The sequence below is a fragment of the Myiozetetes cayanensis genome, unplaced genomic scaffold (genome assembly GCF_022539395.1).
Source record: "Myiozetetes cayanensis isolate MyiCay16 unplaced genomic scaffold, myiCay2020 scf2-11, whole genome shotgun sequence".
Classification (NCBI taxonomy): domain Eukaryota; kingdom Metazoa; phylum Chordata; class Aves; order Passeriformes; family Tyrannidae; genus Myiozetetes; species Myiozetetes cayanensis.
In genome coordinates, this window is record NW_026087411.1 from 50,910,359 (window position 1) to 50,931,566 (window position 21,208).

General features: G+C 37.7%; 2 protein-coding genes across 19 annotated transcripts in view; one reads left to right on the forward strand and one right to left on the reverse strand.

Moving 5' to 3' along the window:
• ESR1 (estrogen receptor 1) overlaps positions 1 to 5,943 on the forward strand; it is a 113,553-nt gene extending 107,610 nt beyond the window's left edge. For both annotated transcript variants that reach the window (XM_050314880.1, XM_050314881.1), the window contains one exon: positions 681 to 5,943. In XM_050314880.1, the coding sequence (XP_050170837.1) occupies positions 681 to 915 (235 nt within the window). In that variant the 3' untranslated portion in view covers positions 916 to 5,943. The remainder of the gene's footprint in view (positions 1 to 680) is intronic.
• Positions 5,944 to 9,828: 3,885 nt separating this feature from the next.
• SYNE1 (spectrin repeat containing nuclear envelope protein 1) overlaps positions 9,829 to 21,208 on the reverse strand; it is a 298,651-nt gene continuing 287,271 nt past the window's right edge. For 15 of the 17 annotated variants that reach the window (XM_050314877.1, XM_050314878.1, XM_050314876.1 and 12 more), the window contains 2 exons: positions 20,375 to 20,433; positions 9,829 to 14,491 (listed from right to left, as the gene is read on the reverse strand). In XM_050314877.1, coding sequence (XP_050170834.1) covers positions 14,251 to 14,491; positions 20,375 to 20,433 — 300 coding nt within the window. In that variant the 3' untranslated portion in view covers positions 9,829 to 14,250. The remainder of the gene's footprint in view (positions 14,492 to 20,374; positions 20,434 to 21,208) is intronic. The other 2 variants (XM_050314871.1, XM_050314870.1) reach the window with 1 other exon arrangement.

Genomic DNA, 21,208 nt, shown 5'->3' on the forward strand with positions numbered 1-21,208 from the left:
TTACACAGATTTTAATTTTCATTATTTCAGCTAATAAAATTTAAATCAGAGTAAGCTACTCATAACTACTAAAACTGAAACATGAGGATTTTACCTCCTTGACTGATATTCAGCTCTTCAGGAAAAGTCAGGGGGTGTGTGCTTGTGTTTTTTTTCATTTGTGTCATTTTGTGGAGTCCTTGTGTTAATCTTCCTTTTTTTTTTTGCCCCCTCTAAGAATAATTTGTACAATTAAGGAAATTCCAGGTGCACAGTAAAGTTAATTGTTGTTACATAGTTTTGTGAATGGATACTATTGCAAGTGAGCTTTTGCTAATAAATTGGTAAAGCTTATTTTCTAGGAAAGAAAACTGGTTATTTTTTTATTTGAATAGTGAGATTCATGCCATCAACTTAGTCACAGTGGCTAAGTTATGAGTCCATATGCCCTGGGCTACCTTTTAGGCAAAGGAGAGCAGAAGAGACATCTTTGGAAGGCAACTTGACCATGAGAAGTCTGCAGTGTTCTTTGAAGGTGGCGACCTTCTTTACTGTAGCAGGCGTGTACAGCAAATGCACTGTTAAGTTAGTTGTTTTGTGCAAGACAGAATTTATATAAACTAACAAATATTATTAGCTGGTAGCTTTTATTTTTTTTTCCCCCATAGCATATTTGGAAAGTAACTGTTGTTTGATTACAGCAACAAAGGAATGGAGCACCTGTACAATATGAAGTGTAAGAATGTAGTTCCACTCTACGATCTCCTGCTGGAGATGCTGGACGCTCACCGACTGCATGCCCCAACAGCCAGGAGTGCTGCACCAATGGAAGAGGAGAACCGGAGCCAGCTGACAACTGCATCAGCTTCATCTCATTCCTTGCAGTCTTTTTATGTAAACAGCAAAGAAGAGGAGAATATGCAGAATACAATATAAGCAGAAGTCAGAATATATAACGGTATGAGAAACCCAGCAGCATACTACCTAGCTCATGCTTCATTTTGTCTATTGTGCCACCTTTGAAAACACTCCAGTGACAACAGACACCTGCATTTTCCATTTGAGTGTTTGTCAAGCGGTTACCTAAATTGATTGCTTATCCTAAATGGAAGACATTTCATTGCTGTGGACAGCCAGCAAGGATTGTCAGGCTAACTTGATCTAAAATTTGCAGTGTTTTTATTTAATTTTGCACGTAAAAGTTTGATAAGTCCTAATCTAAACTGTACATTCATTTTACTTTTAATTGATGGGGGATATCACCCATGCATATTGGTATCTTCCAATGAGTGGTAGCTTTTGTTGATATCTAGCCAAAATCCTGAGCTCGCTTAATCCTTTACTTGCTTGAAACTTTGAAGCAATTTGGTAGAGATTCTGGATGAGTTTTTGTGGGGTGTAAATAGAAAGCTGACTGGCATCTCAATGTGCTGTAGTGAAACTGCACTGCTAGGGACTGCCTTAGTAGATTCCTGCCTCTTTTCTTCCTACAGTAGAAAGGAACCCCTGTCTGAGAATAATGCTTTACCTTGCTGGCTTACATCAGCAGACAACTCCATCTCAAGCCCATTCTAACCAAACTTTTAGGTAACCTTACCATATCCTCTAGGCAAATTGCATTGCATGCATCTGATCTTCTCTGATCCTAGAAAGCAAACTTGTTCTGATGCTCAACAGTGTAAATCCAGGGCAACATGGCAAACAGTGATAACATAGATAATTACTCTTGAATCAGATGAGATGATTACAAAAGTCATCAGGTCTTTAAAAGAAGGTCTTCACACATCTACAGGATCCAGCACTATTTATAAAAAAATCTCCCCCTGCCCTGTGCTTTGTTGTGCTACAAAGCAAGGGGTGAGAATGCCAGTGCAAGACTGGCACAACAGGGTGGGATGATCTCATCCCCCTCAGAAGAGTGTGGCTTATCTGTGTGTGGGAGGGCTGGCATCACAGTCAGAGCAGCTGGCTTTGCCTTGCCTTGCCTTTCTTTGGCTCTTCTTGTGTCATGCTTCAAAATCAGGTGAGCCAGCTCACCTGCGACACCAGAACTGGGCAATGAGCTTAAGACATAGTGAAGACTCTGGGACTGCATGTCCAGGAAGATAAACCTGTTTTTCTCCATGCATGTTTGTAACTCACAAGCATATTCCTAAGGATTAGTTTGATTCCTCAGACAAACTGTAAATATACAAAAGGTCCATTCACATCAAGAGTTTCAACAAGACATGAAGGAGAGAGATTGAATAAATCTATATGATGTGCTATCCAAACTAGGAGTTGGTGCTGTTGTTTGATTGCCTCAATGTTAGAAAATTAAACATGTCAGGGAACGTTGCTGGGTACTGGAATGTGATTATTACATATGCCAGGGATATTTTACTAGTCTGATGATATACTTTGCCTGTGCTATCTGCACTTGTGCTTGACAGGTGCATTTTGGGAGTTAGCACAGACTAGAGACTATTCCAATAGCTGGTTGGAAGCAACCACCCTGCCAGTGAGGATGTTTCATAGCATATGTATAGGCTGCTCCACATCAGCTGGCCACAATGCTAGAGAAAGGGTTCATGGATGCTTTTGCTGCTATAGTTGAAATCTTTATATTAGATTATGTTGATTGGAATATCCTGTAGTAACTAAATATAGGAAATAGTGCAACTAATGCTGTACAGGAGTGCCTATTCTTATTACACTCCCTGTCACACAAGCAGAGTCTGTGTGCAGTGAGATCAAGTTACATAGCAATTGTGAAGGCAGCAAGGCATAGGATGAGTTCGTGCTCCAAGTCAAGAATTCTTTAGTGAATGTACATAATGATGTCTATAATAGTTTCATGTACATATCTGAGGATATGCACAGTTTGGAAGTCTAAAGATAGATGCTACCTACATTTGAGAAGATTCCTCAAAAACTGTGCAAGCCTAAATATGTGAGACAGTCACTGTAAGTTAATAGGCCTTTTATTGATGCATATTATAGTATCACTTTTTTTTTGAAAGTGCTGAAGGTTTTGCCTTTTTGTGTATTCAGTAAAAGTGTGTGTGTGTGTCTGTGTGTGTTAATTTGGTACCTAAGAGCTTTTGGAAGGGCCCTAAATGCCATGAAAGAAGATGGACGTTTTGGGTTTATTTAGTAGCTGTTTTTCAAATGTGTTAGAAAAACCATGAATGCCTTGAAATGAGTGCACACTAAGATCTGAATGCAGCACAGGAATCTCTGTAGTTAAATTTATGTGCTTACACCATCTTTGTTCACTTGTAGCCTAGTGTGCTTTAGAGCTGCTCTTTAAATGCTGTACGTGAAACTTGGTGTTTTCTACAACAGAACACACAGATCAAGCTCATAAGCTGGAAGGCAAATCGGTTTAAATGAACACCTCCCTTCCTACATCCCAGAACAGTTCATTACATCAATTCAATTGTAAATTTGTCCTTGAGGGAAAGAGGTTTGTGAAGAGCAATTCACGACAGAGGATCAGATTCTGATGATACCTACATAGGGCCAGTACTTTTACACTCTACAGATTTTCCCAGAGGAGCTGGAAAAGCATGATTTGAAGTGGTGTGGAGCAGGCAGAAGGGTATCATAATGTGTTTTGGAACATACACAATAGTATCAGTCACTCACAGTCTTAACTATGAATGCTTTCCTAGGCTTGGTCCTTGCAAGGAGGCAATTTAACTTCAACCAGTCCTCCCGGGCTTGTGGTGAAAATGGCAAAGGGCAACCTAGAAAGAACGAGTCCCAGTAATACATTAATTTACATTGGGGCAGTTTCAGGATCCATGTCATTAACTTGTTCATGAGATTTTAATTGAAGAGCACCTTAATAAATATAGTAACCTTCCCAGAGTTAGCTATAAAGATGATTGTCCATATATCAGACAGCTGAATGTAGCTATTCAATTGATTAAAGAAAGTCTACAATACAAAAATGGCAACATTTTTCATATGTAGTTCTGAATTATGCTCTCATGTATGCAAACAATTGTGCCTGACATTTGGTAATTGTTATTTCACAAGATGCTATTTTATGGGTATGTATATATATACATATATACTTTATATTTGCAGCTGACAAACCAGTACTACCTGAATACCTGGTGCTGGATATAAAATAAAAATATATAGCATGTAAAAAAAAAAAAAAAAAAGTTGAAAGAAAACTTTTCAAGGCAGCTAATTATGCTTTTACCAAAACATTCATAGTGATGCCTCTGGACAGCTAACGAAAGAATTATTTTGTAATGTTTATATGTGGATTTTTTAAAAAAAACCAAAAACATCAAAAACCAAAAAAACCCTCTAGAAACATAGGCAATGTAATACCAGCAAAAGCCAAACAGAAATAGACCAGATGAACTTGCTTGAGAATATGGTTGTTACTGAATTATTACAAAAAGCTTGTGAGGCAGGAGAGGAGATAGGAGATACGCAACACTTTAGTGGTGTCTCAGTTTCCAGTATGTGAAAGCCAGTCTGGTATACAGTGGTCGAGCCATGTCTCGATGTCGTAGATTTTGTCTCAGGTAAAACTCCCAGTTGGGACAGATTTGTACTGGGGTAAAATAGTTTAATGAAAGTTTCTTGGTGTGTGTTTGTGGTAAATTTACTATTATGTTTCAGTAGTGACATCACTTGATGATTTTTCTGCTTCTGTACACTGAGGGGTTTAATAATTTAAAAATGTAATTAATAATAATAATTAATAATCTAAATTGAGCTCCCAGGAGTATTGCAAAGAGGTCACTAGACCTCAAGTTGAAAAAAAACCAACAACCACCAAACCAAAAAATACCCAAACCTTCATCCAAGGTAATAGATAATTATATATAAAATGGATAAAAAATACACAATACCCTTCATCCAAGCCAGAGTTTGTACTGGAGCATCAATCTATTTCAATTGATGCCAACTGATTCCTTAAGAGCTGTGCCAAATGTTTAAAAGTAAACAAGCTACCAAAAAAGTAAAAATTCTGCCTCACTAGGGCTTTAGTCTTATCACAGGCTTTGGTAAGAATACAGCAAGCCTTTCTTGTGTGTATCCTGCTTTAAAATTAGAGTGCAACTCAATCTACAACTATCGGGATTTTGGATGTAAGGTATTCTCAGCTGAACTTATGTGAAGTACATTTCTTATTTTTGAATAAAGAAATGGCTGTTTTCAATGCAATCTACAACTGTGATATGGCTTTAGAGATAGAAATTCAACACATGTAATAGAAAGCGATGTTAATGACAGTATCATAATACAAAAGAATTTTTGCTGTCACTTGCAATTTTAACATAATCTCAAATTGATCTGACAGTTTGAATTGAGAGTTTTAAGTTAATGTTTCCCTAATATTAATGTCCTTCCCTTTTTACTTATAATTCCCTTTCATCCTTCAAATGTAGATAGCCTTATATCCTGAAAGTTGTTTTCAAAGTGATTGTTGCCCATAAAGGGTATTAGGTTTTGCACTGTGTTAAAAAAGGATAAAATTATTTTGCATTCTAACGTGCCTAAAGAAAGAAAGAAAGAAACAAACAAACAAAAAATATGCTGCCACCTTGCAAATTAGTATGCTCTGTAATCCTGTGTGCCTATAAGTCTATTTCTTCAGAAAGTGCCCATTGAAAAATGAAGGGATAGACTGCTGGTCACAAGACTTGCATTATCAAGCCACTTTATGTATCACCTTATTGTATGTACTATAATGCTTTTGTGTGCACTATGTAGTCTGTCAATGGAAAGTTCTTTGGAATAGGCTCAGCTGCCATAATGTATTTGTTGAAGTATTCTGTTCTTTCCTGACGCATATGAAATTATTGATGTCTTTGTTCTGGTGAGGTATTTTTTGTTTCGCACCTAAAAAAAGTTCTAAAAAAGTTTAAATAAAAAAATCCGGTAAGCTACCTGATTGGTGCAAGATTTTTATCAGTGTATTTGATGTTGAAAATAAAGAATTAACCAGAATACAGTGTTTCATTAGTTATCTTTTGCATAGTTTTAAAAATATGCTTCTCTGTTTATTGTTTTCTAGTAGGCAGCAAAACGTACACTGTTTTTTACAGAAACAGAATTTGTCTGTTTCTGTGCATCTAAGTGAAAGTAAAAACTATTTCTCAGTTAGTTCCTTCACTTTTCCCAAAAAGCAGAGTGGCCATACCTAGGGTCGACAGTGTGCTAGGCCTAGTATTCCTAGTATTCCTAATGACACCAGGGAAGCCACCTAAGTACTTGGTACTTTATATTTTAATGTTCTTACTATTTTATGTTCCTTATTTTGGCTTTTGAAATAGATTATAGTGGAAGAGACAAACTGGGAAAATTTATCCCTCTGTAGTTGGCTGCCACTTATCATGAGTTAGGTAATATCAAGGTAAATAGTACTTCCTTGCCAAGTGAAGCCTACTCCTCAGGGGCAAAAAAAATTGTCTTGACTAAGCTGTCAGTAACAGGGTGAAAAGAAATAACAGACACTTTTATTGACATAAAAACACATTGAACTTAACTCTATCCTGTAAAATACTCTCAAAACTCTATCAAACCAGTAATCTATAACATTTGCATACATATGTAGGTATTTCAATGCTCATAATATATATATTCAGTAACATAGAGAGAATATAGTCCCTATATTGGGTTTTTTTTTCATCTATTTTCTGTGCCATACTGGTTCCACATGGGAAATATATATGTAAGATCTCTTTGTTTTTTAGGTGATGTTTCACTGCACTTAAAAGTAAAAAAGATTTATCACCTTAATTCTTAACTATTATCTCAATGATGAAGACGAGATGGGCAATATACTTTGTCCATGTGAAACCTTACCCTATAACTTGTCAAATATGAAAGCAAACAGACTTTGGAGACTCAGACTCCAAAAGAAAGTTAGGGACTGTTGGGATTTGTAAGTGCTGAATAGAACTGAACAATGCTTCCAAATCATAATACTGTTTTGCAACATGCTTCTGTGACAAAAACCTTGATTGAGAGTTGCTTCCTTGGCCACAACAGGTGAGTCAGAGTAGTAGGAACTAATTGCACATGTACATGTGCTCAAAGTAATAAAAACATTTTCAATGTTGACTCAATGTATGGCACTATTCAATGGCTTTACACAATTTTTTAACCAAAGGACCAAATGAGCACTTCTGGTTCATGGAAACATGGCTTAGGATGACATCTGCTACATGATACTGAACTCACAGACTTAATACCAAATAGCAGCTAGATAGCAGAATACTCCTGCAAAATCAGAAACCTGACACTCCTAAATTAAAAACTGAAGAGCTAAGGTCTGAACATATTTACATCTGCAAAAATTGTAACAATTTGAATGAGCAAATGAATGAGCAAAGAATTGCATGTTACCTGAGAATAGGCATTCTTCTACCCATCTCTTTCTGGAGCACGGGGTAACCACACAAGTATCACAGTGCAGTGATCTGGGAATGCACCGCTGGAGATAGTCTAGTCCAATTCCTGGCTCAGAGCTGGGTCACTTAGGCAATTGCTCAGGCCCATTTCCAACTGAGTGTTGAATAGTCACAAAAGGAGACCCTACTACCTCTCTGGCCACCCTTTTCCAGTGTTTGACCATCCTCACACCTAAAAATGTTTTCGCTGTGCTCAGATGGAATTTCATGTGGTTTAATTTGCCCATTGCCTTTTGCCCTGTCAGTGGGCACAACCAAAAAGGGTCTGTCTCCCTCTTCTTCATTTCCTCCCGTGATGTGATGGGAGAAAGTGGATGAGATGTCACCTTGCTCAGACACCCAACGGAAGAACTTCTGCCCCTCAAAAGGGCCTCTGCAGCCAGGAACTGGGCACTTTTCCATAGTCAGGGGCCACCTGGGACTCCATCTTCATTCCTGATTTCTTATGTCTCTTGGATGAAGTAATTGGCGAAATGATAGGGCAAGGCCATGCCTTTCTATTTCACTGCAGAGCTCTTGTAGCTAAAACTCCTGGCAAACCTTTATGGGGCTCATCACTCTCATTTCCCTCACTACATAACATCTTGCAGAACAGCTGCCTACTCCCATGAGGAAGCCCATGTACACGCACACAGCTGTATACATTAGGCTCCCCCACCCTCCTCCTTTCTCTCCTTCCTGACACGTAAGTGATGACCGTCTTGTTCCAGCATATTTTATTCTATTTAACTAATTAGAAAAGTATGACATAGTTAAGGCATCATCAAAGAACATATCTGACTGTTTTCCTATTAGTTGAAACAATCCTTTGTTATGCAATGACAACAGCTTCTTCATAGGCTTCAACTTGGTGTTCTCGGTCAACAGAGCACTGTCCCTTGTTAAAAGCCTTTTGGCCATGCTTACTTCCCAAAATTAAATGACAGATTTTTTTTTTTTTTTTTTAATTTCCCTATCCAGATACTGTAACATTAAAAGCTCCATGAAGCAGCTGTTTCTTATGCTGGAAAATTCTTACATCTCTTTCCTCTGCATTACACTGCTTGTCTCTACCACCCACGCAGTGAAGAGAAGAGGAAAATCCAAACATGTAAAACAGCACTTGTCAGTGTGCTCACAGAGAAAGAATGCCCAGGGAAGGGCACTGTGTACATGCTTTTTCTTATGCCCAGCCAGGCTTCAATTACTACCATTCACTGTGGCATCCTCCAGACACAGAAATTCAAGAAAAAATGGTCATGAAGTCTTCAGGAAAATTGACCATCAAAATAATTACATTTGGCACTTATCTCAGCAGGAGTAAGGCTAACTAGCTCTCACGTCCATTTAAGATCTGTGTGCTGCAGGATTTAGGTGTCATTCTGCTAATGTCTTCATTTCTGCAGGCATACAGGTGATGTAAAATTTATCTCCCGCTGTTCTCCATTCCTACACATTTGCGCACAACTTCAGAATGTTACCATTTTAAACATGAAAAATGTGTATGTGAAGAAAGGCTGTGCTTTCAGGCATTTTTTAGCTAGATTTTGCAAGACATTTCAGACTGTAAGATATTTAGCTCCTCTGCACATAAAGACTAAATGCTACTGTCTAAGACATAAAGACTTGTTTCTTGACAGATTCCTTTTTATTTTTCACTCACCTCTTCAGAACTTGTGTCATCCATGGAAAGGTGAACAAGTATGTTATACTGCAGAGATAAACAAAAGGTGCTGCCCATTTTGCAGTCAGAGCCACATTAGGGCTTGAAAGTTTAGATATTAGTATGAAAGCAGAAAAGTTTCAATTCCATTCTGCCCTTGGTAGATTATTTTTTACTTACATTAAATCTGACAATAGGAAAAGGAATTACATCTCAAAAATGTCTATCTATCTATCTATCTATCTATCTATCTATCTATCTATCTATCTATCTATCTATCTCAATCAAAATGCTAGAGCATCATGCTTTTTCTCCCCCCATGGTCTGCATACCCGCCTCCACAACGTTTCAAGTTTAGCAAAGGAGTCAAAATTGCAACTACGTGTTTTAACCTGCAGCTCCATGGTCAGAAGAGCCTCACAGACAATGTTTGAGTTGTTTATAAAGAGAATACTACAGACATGAACGTTCCACTTCTTGGACAGCCTTGTGAACACTTACATAAAAAAAGTGGACTCTGGTAGCTTTACTTCCAGCTGCTTTTTAAAAAACATCTTTTCTAAAAACAATGGAATGGAAAAAAACACAATTACAACATCCACAATAACAGTCCCCCAGGAATTACAACATGCCTGAAAATGCGGAGCCTGACATGAGTAACCTTTGTGCAAACTACATCTACATCTGCATGATCCCTGACCAGAAGGGCTCTGTGTTGCGCCTCTCTCCTGACCAAGAACACTTCTGATACAAGAACTGGACAACTGGACAAGCATCCTCTCTCTTCCAAAAATTAGATGTGTCAGTATTTTATTCAGACCTCACTGTGGTCAAATCCATTTGCCATGTCTCAGGTCTTTAAATAGATTCTTACTGAACAAAGCAGTTTTGACCAGTTCATTTCTGGAATGATATATTAAGCAGCACCAAACAATAGATGTTACAGCTTTCAGTTCCTATCTGCTTTTAGATCAAGTATTTAACATAATTTAGATTTCTATCATTTAATAGGCCTTATCCTATGACAAATCTTCAGTGCTTCAGCTAGGAGTTATTAATTTCATTTTATCTTGTTTCACAGATTTTTATCTATGGTTTTCTGGGAAGACACATTAATTCTCTAAATCATTCCTATTTATTTATTTATTGAGGAATATTATTAGAACATTCAAATGTTCTTAATATTCTTAAACCAAACATAACTTCTCCCAAATATAGGCTTGACACCTATGTCCCTCTAGGTCTAATTATGGCCAAAGAGTGCAACAACAATAGAATTCAGCTGGCTGTAGTGCATTTCACAACATGCTGCCAAGGTTAAAAACACCCAGTACTTAGACTAGTTCCCTTATGTAGGGAATTCTGTGCCTATAATACAGACAAGCCAGAAGACAAATGACCTACTCCCTCCACCCCCTCCCTTCCTTCTCAACTTAAGCAAACACTGCTTTAGATGAATTCTTTAGTTGACTGCTGCAAGAGTTGAAAAATGTTATAACCAGACCATCCAGCTTAAAAAAAAAAACACACTGTGGCATTTTCTGCTCTTTTCCTTTCCATAATCCATTGCTTTAAAAACCAAATAAAATATGGGAAGTGCAGGAAAGTGAGAACATCAATGGTCTATTCTCTTGCTTAAGAATCTGCACTTCTTCTATTTGACTCTGATTTTATTTCCTAGAATTCTCCTGTGGTTGCTACATCCTGATAGCATCTGTTTGAAGGCTATGAGCAACCAGTTTCTTTATGCCTTTGAACACATGCACATGCACACACTTAGATGCACACGATGATGATGAACATGTTGAGAGATACTATCAGATGTAAACAGATTTCTCAACCACAAATAGCACAAAATTGAGGGCCAGGGATGATTGCTCATAAGACAATCCCAGCGGCTTTGTTCTTTTTCAATAACCAGCTGCAGGAAAAAGTTTTAAGGAAGGAGAATGTGGTACTGCAAATCTTCACAGCATTTGCAGCAAAGCTGGAGAGGTGGCAAACCAGTGGCAAGAAACTATCAATCTGTTGCAGAAAGAAGCTATTATCACTGCTGGAACAGAGTGGGGGATAGGTAATGGGTATCATTATGCTCACGGCTGTGGGGAATAAGGGCACACTAGTTCTGACAACTTCAGATCAGCTGTACTCCTACCACTGTCAGATATCTCTAAATACCACTTTGCAGCCAGCCTTCAGATTTTGTAAAGCACAGTCCACAAATGAAGCTCTATAAACAGATGCAGTAAGTTCAGAGCAGATTGTCCTGACGATCTTTTATTCTTATCAATATAAGCAATGAGATAGTGCCTTGATATTACTGCATGGTCTGGAGTCACTGAGCAATCAGTTTCCATTACGCTTTTAAACACCCACTAGCTGGAGGTGATTACAGGCCAATAAGCAAGGTTCATAGTTGCAAGGTGTGTCAAGCTGCTGGGATGATTACACCTCTACAGAAGCTACTGTATCTCTCTACAGTAGAAAATAGGAACAAACACCACGTGGTATTGACCAGAGCTCCCCAAGATGCAGAGTGTACTTTCTCTATGCTTGAACACATGCCATCAACACATATCCAGACTTAGGCAGCTCTTGTACTGCCTTTCTTAATGCCTTGCAGCCAAGCTCAAGGTACATTACCAGAAACCAGCGTGTCATGTCTGCAGAGCCCAAGTAGGTGATGTGTTTCAGAAAGAGGGTAGATGTTGGGTTGGAGGTTTAGCACAGACAGACATCATTCAAACATCATTCAAATGGACCATTCTCCCTTGTACTTCCCTCTCCCTCCTAACCAACCCCTTTCAAACCTCCCTGCTTCTCCCTCAGTTTTTATACAGTTTAAGAAATTAACACAGGCCTCACCAGTGACTTTTTACCTGGTTCCTTCAACAGACTTTTATTCCCCAAGTTTATACTCATAGCTATCTGTTGCATTTTAGATAACATCTACTTCCATGAGAACACCAATAGTTGGCTGGAAAATGGGAGGCAAAGTCAGGCCGGGATCCTTATATCTCCCTAAATTAGTCCTTTTATTCTTTACAGTGTTTTCTTTAAAAAGAAAACAAAAATACCTTTCAACAAAAAATTAACCACCAAGCCTAGGGACTGGTTGGTGAAAGGATGTCTAAAATGCATAGACCTGGACTAACAGGTCTAGCAACCTACTGAATTATTCACATACGTGCATTGATTACCTCTGATTGAATTATGTCACCAAAGAGAACAGTATCAGAAAAGAGAGGAGGGCTCAGTTTTATGTAACATGTCAGGCCTGTTGCAAGTAACAGCCTAACCTCGGAGCTCAAACATGTGTTCCTTATCTTTGTCTACTCAGAATCCGTGATTATGGATACTTATCTAGCCTACAATGGTTTCTGAACAGCAATGAAGGAAACTCAGCCTTTAAAAGAACCCATACTTATGTCAGTCCAGACTTGGGTTCAGACACTGAAGATACTTTGTGAACATAAAAAAGTCTATGAAAATGTTAATGTTATGATTATCTGAAAAGGCTCTTCCAAATGCTGGAGTTCAGCTTCTGGTACTCTACCTCTGACCACCCTCTCCTCATAACAACTCAAATGATGACATCCCAGAAAAGTAATTCTATGTAAAAGCAACTAATGTGTTTCTGTTTTCTTCTGGTTTTTTTATTTCTGTTATGCAGGCCAATATATTCTAAGTAAAAATATTTAAGTCAAAAGAAAAATTCACACTGTATGTCGTGGCTTCAAAAACCCCAAACTTATTAAAGAGCAGTAACTTAGAACATTGTTCTATATTTTTTTTTTGCATAATTGAAACGAATCCTGTTTTGGCAGAGTTCTGACTGATAAACTGGGCAAAGTGCCACTGTGTAGACTGCAAGTTTTTTTTCAGTATTTCTGGAAAATTTATGAGTCTTCGATTTGTTCTGTTTTACTGTTATTTATGCTTATGTTTCGGGCATATTCCACTAGACTAACTGTGGGTAAAACATAAACATCTACCTTGGTATTAAGCTGCTATGGAGAATATTATGAAGTTTCCAGTATACCCACAGTAGAAAGCTGCTTTAGTGAGTATGGAATGATACAACTTCAACAGCCAAAGGATGCACATGAGCGCATACATGAACACATAGACACAGAGAAACAGCACAGGGGTGAGAATGAACTTCAAGAAGCAGTTTGAAAAAAAGAAAAACCCGAAGTGATGAACCATTAATTCAAAACATGGCCAGCTTTCAATATTAGCAGAATTTCTAATGTCATACTCTCACACGTATTCTACCACTTGTGAAGTTTTCCAGATTTTCTCATTCAAACATATACCTAATACCATTAATTTGTTACAGCATTTTTTAATTCTCTTTAGAAGTGCAGCATATGTGTCTTCTATTTTTTTTTTATATCATACATATCTCATTCTAAACTTAGAGGTTTCCACAGTTGTCATTAAAAAGCACGTAGACAAAATATTTTATGGTATCTCTAATAAATGCAAAGAAATCAATACAAACAAAACTTGGCTTAGCAAACTGTACATACATAAATATGTTCTTTGTTTTTCAACTTGACATTCAACATTATTCCTCATAAAAACTTTTACGATCTTATTTATTACATCCATTTTTTTAAACCTTAAAAAAGTGCTTCTCAGATTTACACCTTGTGCATCCAAAGCAAAAGTTAGAACACCATGCCTGAAACAGAAACAGGGAATAATACGTTGCCATACAAGATTCTTTAAAACCATATGTTACAAATGCTCTAAAATCTCTTTAGCATTGGTTATTTTGAATACTGTAGATACTGAAAGGGTATTTAACAAAGACTGGCTAATGGGCAGCACACGGGAAAGGATCTACAGTATCAAGTCCTTGGCTATGCATAGTACAGGGCAATGACCTGGATATAAAGTGGTTAAAAGATCCCAAATTCTGCACAGAAGGACATTTCCCTCACACAGATCACATCCTTCTTAGTACCCAGGATGCGAGTATTGAAATGATGCTACTCAGGTAATATGTTGTGCGGTGTGATACTGATACACTGATGCGTTACTAGCTGAGTGCCAGCAGAGAAAGATACGGGCACAGTGGTTGCTACAGCAGACAGGTAAAGCTGCCACACTGAATCCTGTCACCCTTTAAAACCACCTTGCCTCCCAGCTAGTACTCCAGCAAGTCTCCTGCTGTCTCATAGCTCTCCTTCATAATGGAGGAGGACCATTCATGTATTTTAGCATGGGATGGAAAGAGCGGGCAAAGTTGTTTGCCATAGCACAGCTGTAGTCCTCCTCGGTCATTGGCACCAGGCAAGCCAGCCCGATCAGGAGCAGCAAGAGGAGCTGAAGTGGCAGAGCAGCTCTGAGGACTCTGAGGAAGAAGGATGGGCGCCACCATGCTGGCCCAGCCTCAGAAGGGGAGGAACCTGAGCCACCTCTTGTGGACCTGAGAAAAGAAGATGTACAGGTGAATACACTAAAACATTACTACAGCAGAGGTTGCCTTTGAGCACTCAACCTTCCCTGAAGGCTGCTTTACAACATTTGTACAGACTTAGATTGACAACTGCAGAGGTATTTTTCACTGCATGTGCCATTTCCTAATGCTCTTAAGAGATCCCATATTTCTACAGGGGGTAGGAAAACACCAAATGATCACAACAGAAGGGGTTTTGTGACCCCATAGCCCCTTCATTAATTATGGGAAAGATCTCCACTTAAAGCACTGTGCTACAGAGAAGGGGAAAATAAAAGGTGGGCCATACCTGTCATAGGTGTTCAGTACACACTATCTAAAAAGGAATCCTTGTCTTTTAAAATTGCAGTTGCATTTGGTTTGCAGAAGTTGCTACATTTGTGTATGTATATTGCATAATGCATTGAGATCCAGTTACATCAATCTTCAGTTAATTAATACACCAATATGCAGGTAATGGGGACTCATTCTCTACAAAGTACATTGTATTTTGAATCTTGCACGGAATCAGCAGTTAAAATCTATCTATCTGCTTAACTGATTTGACATCATCACCTTCCAAGTGATTTTCTCCCCTGTATCAATGGATCTGACTTGAAATGGCACGCATCTATCATGGGCCTATGAGGCAGGAGAGATTTAACAAAAATATTTTCAAAGGGATACTTCAAATTAAGCACAAAAATCCAATCTATTATTTTAATAAAGGATAAATACATAAATTTCACATTTTTCTTTTGGCTGAAACTCTCAAGAGCTCTAATATACAGATGACAGGTTTGAGATAAGTTAATGACTAAAAAGACTAAGTATGAAAGAGAAAAATGTGATGGTCTCAATGTGCATGGAAAAGTACTGTATTTTAGCACTAGCCAAAAGTGGAAGAACTCAGAACATTCAAGTAACTTGCTTCAAGAACTCTTAGTTTAAGACATTATGCCACAAATTTTGTCTTAGAATTGTTGCTATAAAATGTTCACATGGTTCATATGATTACAAGGCCTCAGAAAACCTATGGTTTCCTAGAGTTTAAGAAATAAAGATGCTCATAACGAGGAGTGGGAGATGCCCACTGAAGCATGTAGGGATTGATGGTTCCTTAGTGTTTCCTTTCCTTCTCCTTCTTCTTTTAATCCTGTTTCCCAGATAAATTTCGATCAGTTTGAGGAAACATTCAAAAGTGAAAATATCCTCTTCAAAACAATACCAGGCTTAGCAGGGATCCCCTTCCCACATGTTCAAAAAACAATTATTTCTTTTCTTGTTTATATATGTGTAGCACCCCACAGCAAAGACTTCCACAAAGCCAGACAGATTTGGTAAAGTTCAGATGACCAACACTCAAGTATGCTAAATTATTAACTTGAACTGAATAGCCTGGGAAGGAGTGATGATCAAAATATCATACCTTGTGTTGTTTGAAACCATGCTATTGTAGCCCAGATGGAAAGCCGCTTATCGCATAACGTAAGATCATGTATTGCAAAGAACATATTGAAAGGATATGGCACATTTAACAGCATCAGAGCATTCCATATTAAAGTTCAATTAGATCAGGACTTCTACTGTCTGAGAATGCCAAGACAGAAAGTTAATGGACTGAGGTAGGAACAAAGGGAACAAGGAGTGCTTAATTACCTTCCAAGCATTTGATTGCACAGTCTACCTATTTACAAGGCTATCATTCTATAAATGTTGTTAATCTCAATGAAAAAAAGGCTAGATTTCTGCAGTTGGTAAATGCTGTTTGATTAAGAGTGAAGTCTCAATTTTTTTCATTGCCTCAGAGTTATTCTGGGACAACACTGGGTGTCAGAAGGTGAATTTCCAAAAAGTAGAATCAAAAGGGGTCAGACAAAGTTAGCACCTAATTTTTCTTGTCTTTTGATTATGACTTCAGCAGCACAATCCAGCACTTTGCATTTTACCAAAAAAGAAGAAACAATGGTATGTTTAAGCTGCATGGCTGAATTCAACAAGAAACATAAACTTTCTTTCAAAAATTAAAACAATTCATGTCAAACCATTTTTTCTGCAATGAAGTAGGGTATTGAAGAACAATGCTGCACAGAAACAATTAAACAAGCAAATAATGAAACATTACAAAAAAGAGGGGGAGTTATAAAAAGTCTGAATGCTGTACTGCCTGTGTTTACTGCAGGTACACCTCTGCCATCTACATAATTGGCTGAAAAATGGAATGGTTCGGCTTAGAGTGTTTAATGGATTTGGTAAGCAGAGATGGTTAAAAATATGCATCATTATTAAAAAAGATTCACTATTCTTAAGGACCAGAACTCCTATTTAGTCTAGCAGGAGAAGGGAAAGCTGATGTACACCACTTTGGAGAAAAATGTAATTTCTTCTCCTTGAGCTTGCCTCTTTAGCTGTCTGTGTTCTGATTGCTCCTCCATTTGTCACATTGTAAGGAGGGAAGGAAGTAAGGCCATCTGCTACTCACTAGTTCCTTAGTAAGCAGATAAAAGAGGGAAGCACAGCTGCAGACCTGGCCAACAGTAATCTTCTTCATGCCAAGAAATCTCATATATTAACCTAAGTGCAAGCAGTAGTTACCCTTACTTTCAGGGTTTTTAATGTAAGTGATATTGGAACTCTTTTCAACTATTTTCTAAGCATTTCAAGAGAGGAGAAGCTAATTTATCAGGTTACAGATAGAATGGTCAAAGTGAACTTTAATTTCAGCTCAGAGGAGAACCTTCTTTTAAAAATGATAGATATTTTTCTCCCAAGGAATATATGGTTGAAGTAACCTATCTGTATTGCAGTATGCATCTGAAAGATTTTCAAAAAGGAATTTATCAATCATTCAAGTGAAGCTGATAGAAATAAATAAAGGGAATTTAGTGGTAAGTGACTACCTGAATGCAGACAACAGGCTTACATTGGAAGAGGCACTGCTGGGCTAGTAGGATGTTATTACTGGAGTTAATCAAGAATGAGTTTTAATTTAATATCTTTATGAAAAGACTACTGCACAAAATATAAGAACAGTAAATTTCATCTGTAAGATGACAGATGCTGAAGGTCTTTCAAATACCAAATAGGATAGGCTTCTTGAACAGAAAAAAAAGTGGATGAATCCAATGAAGTCTAAGTAACAAGGTCTAAGTGAGAGTGTGGGAGATAACAGTGAGAAAAAAACATGGCGAGCCAAGCCCAAAACACATGTTTGAGCTACTGTGTGGCTACGACTGCCATTTTATGGGCAAAGACGCAGAGAACGCTGTGGTTTGGTCTGCTCCAGGAACAGCAAGTGACCTTTAAAGATCCAAAGCCATTTGTGGAGGCTTGGGGAGAGCAGGAAATGGAGGCTGGCACTATGGCACCAAGACTTTAACAGAGCTGATCAAAAGAGACAGTGTAAACAGCCCTGAGTAAACTGAACTGCTATTTTAATCTTTTAACGTTTTAATCACTTCAAAAGAATTCACAGGTACAGATCCAGGTTTACCCTTATGACAGTTCTATTAAACTGGTGAGGAAAGACGAGTTACTTCTCGGATTTGCTTTTCCCACCTAGCACATGATTACTAAAACCTCTTGGATGAGATTTTACTTAAATCCACAATGTAACATCGTGTTTAAGCTTGTACCTTGCTTAGCATCACACTACGTATGCTTGTCTTTTTACTGTGATAATGGAGAAGGCAAAATGATATCTATACTTGTTATACACAAAAACATGGTCTCTCTAATTTTTTAGATAAACTTTCCTTCATAACCTCTTGTGTGATAGACCTTTTAAGATTGACTTTATTTCTCCTTTATACTGAACTCTAACAGGGTTTGCTGATCCAGTGCAAGATCAAACACAAGGTACTCTGATCACAGGCATGTCAAAATATTAAAGAACATAGTGACAGCTTGTACCGCATTATCAGTTAAAACCACATTATACATCAACCACAACCTGTCTGGCTTGCGCATTTGATTAAGTTTCCTATTCAGCAGTGACTCATTCGTATTCCATGCCTGTCTGAATGACAAATTGAACATTGTGTTGTACTGCTACAAGATGTGTTAATAAACAGTGCTGGAAAGACTTGAATGCCACTGCTAGAACAGAGGCTGATCTCAAAGCTGCAAAGCACTGCTAGCTGCTCTTTGAGTCAGTGGCTCGCACCTACAACCAGAAACCTCAAAAGGTTGGCAGAAGTGGTTTGATTACACAGGAGAGTGGAAAAGCACACACAGTATGTTTCTTGAGGACAACAGTGCTAGTGCAAGCATGCTGATCTGTCAAAGACATCTTCCACTCCTCCTAGATGTTAATGGCTGCAGAGTAAAGCCCCTCTCCTTCCTTTACGCCCTCCCCACAAAAAACAAAATGCCAAGTTTCATAGCAGACTGGAACTGAAAAATCATTTTTCTCCATCAGACAGGAAAGTGGAGTCCCCTGCTTTCTATGTGGTTTCCTTATGTTTCAAAGGGAAAAAAATCCCTAAAAATAGGCAGCTTCTTAGTGTCAGTGGAAGCAGTAAAAGATTCAGTTCTACCAGTCACATATCAATCTGTCACATGGTTTTGCAACTATGCCACTTTACTTACAGTCACTAACTACACCTGTAAAGCAAACTTTTTTTAAAGAAGTGTTTATGTAAATATCTACATGATAATTAGTCTCACTCTTTATTTCAATTATACTTGAGAATAACTTTGCTGAATAAATTATTGATTTTGCTCCTAAAAAAATCTTAAGGTATTTTTTTGTCTGCTTGTTTATTGCTCAATCAGTATTAAATGTAGTGTCTCCTTCTTTCAACATAAAATCTTTCACTTTAATAGGACTTATTCTAAAAACAGATTAGGTAGTTTTTAATATGTAGAGAATAAATGAGATTTAGGTTAAATGAGATTTATTATTGAATTTAATAAGAACAAATATATTTTAATCATGCTTTCCGATTATTTTAGCAATGCATAAGATGTTGAAATAGCAAAATGTGTCCTCTTTACACACGTTGGCTTGCTCATTAACTTTTTTTAACTTCGTAATTCTAGAGGCTAGTAAACTGATCAGTGAAAGAGCGCAGGTACACATATCACACTGACAACAACAAGAAGGCAGAAGCAGTTAGCTGCAGAGGTGACAGGTTGCTGGAGACACAGTGGAAAGCAAAAAGCTGTAGCTGCAAGCCTGCTCTCTACTGGTCAGAGAGAGATGGGAAAGTGCTCTTGCCGGAGCAACACATGGATGCAAGCACTTGGTAAGTCATGGCAATATTAGCATGTTATATTGCAGTCGTCTTAGGAGGGGAGAGAAAGTGATCCCAAGTCTCAGTAACCTCAAATTCTGACTTTTGAGTCTGAAGTACTGAAAACCCACAAACTGAACGAAACGTTTCAGGGGGAAAAAAAAAAGAAATAAAGAAAAGGATGTTAGTATGTCTCATCCAGATCTGTGGGTTTTGTAAATTCTAGAATATGGTACTGGCCTATAACCTGCCTTAATTTAATATTTAGAGGTAAAGAGGATGATAAAAAGTGTTTGCCATGAACCTACTGGCCTTTCTGTTAAATCATGCCAAAATAAAATAATCATTAAATGTCATGACTGTAAACACACACTCACCCTGATCAGGCATGTAAAAAATGGGACTTCTGTGAAGCAAAAGCCGTAGATGTCCAAGGATTAGCCTGTATTTCTATTTAACAAAGAATTTGAAGTAATTGAGAGCCCCTTTTGTCAAACTATCAGCAAAAGGGAAATTTTCACTTGTTTAAGTCCTGACCACCCGGTGAAGTTGGTGTGGACTGAGAGGAATCACGGCCAATTTCCATCATCCTCTTGGTGTTCTAGAACAGAGTGCGGAAACCAGGAGAATAAGGTACCTGCTATGTGGACTGCTGACAGAGGGTCCAGGCTGTGAGAGACTACATTTGCCCCGTGGCTGTTTGCAATGAACAGGGGGTAAAGAAAGAAGAATGTTCAGTCCAGGCAAATAAAGACAAGCTACTGATGAAACTAAATTAAAAGAGCAGCAAAGGAAACATAAATAAAAAAAAAAAAGAATCAAATGAAGTGACCAATACCCATGAACCAAGGAAACTGGCTTTTCTTTGCATCTAGATGAGTTTGAAAATTATTGGAACATATCCCGTGAACTCAAAAATAACAATTTAGTCATTATGTTTATGGAACAGTAGCTCTGGATTTAAAAAGAAATCACTACAAATTTAGCTCAAATAATTTCTAATATGAAATAGAGAAAATCTTATTAAGTTGAATATGTGAAAATATATATATTTCAAAAGGCACATGTACAAAATTAATATTCTCAAGAAAAAAAGGTCCAAGGGCCTCCTTTGACAAGTCTGGCTTCTCCTCCACCCCACAGTTTTGAAGGCCAAATGACTGTATGTGCACTCACAACTATTTGCTGGAATATTCAATGCAGTTAGATGTTTATAATTCAGACTATAATTTTGTATTAATATTTATTTATTTAGCATGGGTATATTTGGCAATGAAATTCCAAACAGTATCACTTCAGTCTTCAATATTGTGGGTGCAAAATCCAGAAGTTTGAAATCTAGACCCAAGGAATCCTACAACTTAGCTATACATTATGGATGAAAATGAAACTTTGCTATATATCATGGACAAAGAAAAAAAAGAAAAAAGTAGTCACATACATAAACACTAAAAAATTAGAGATAGACAAA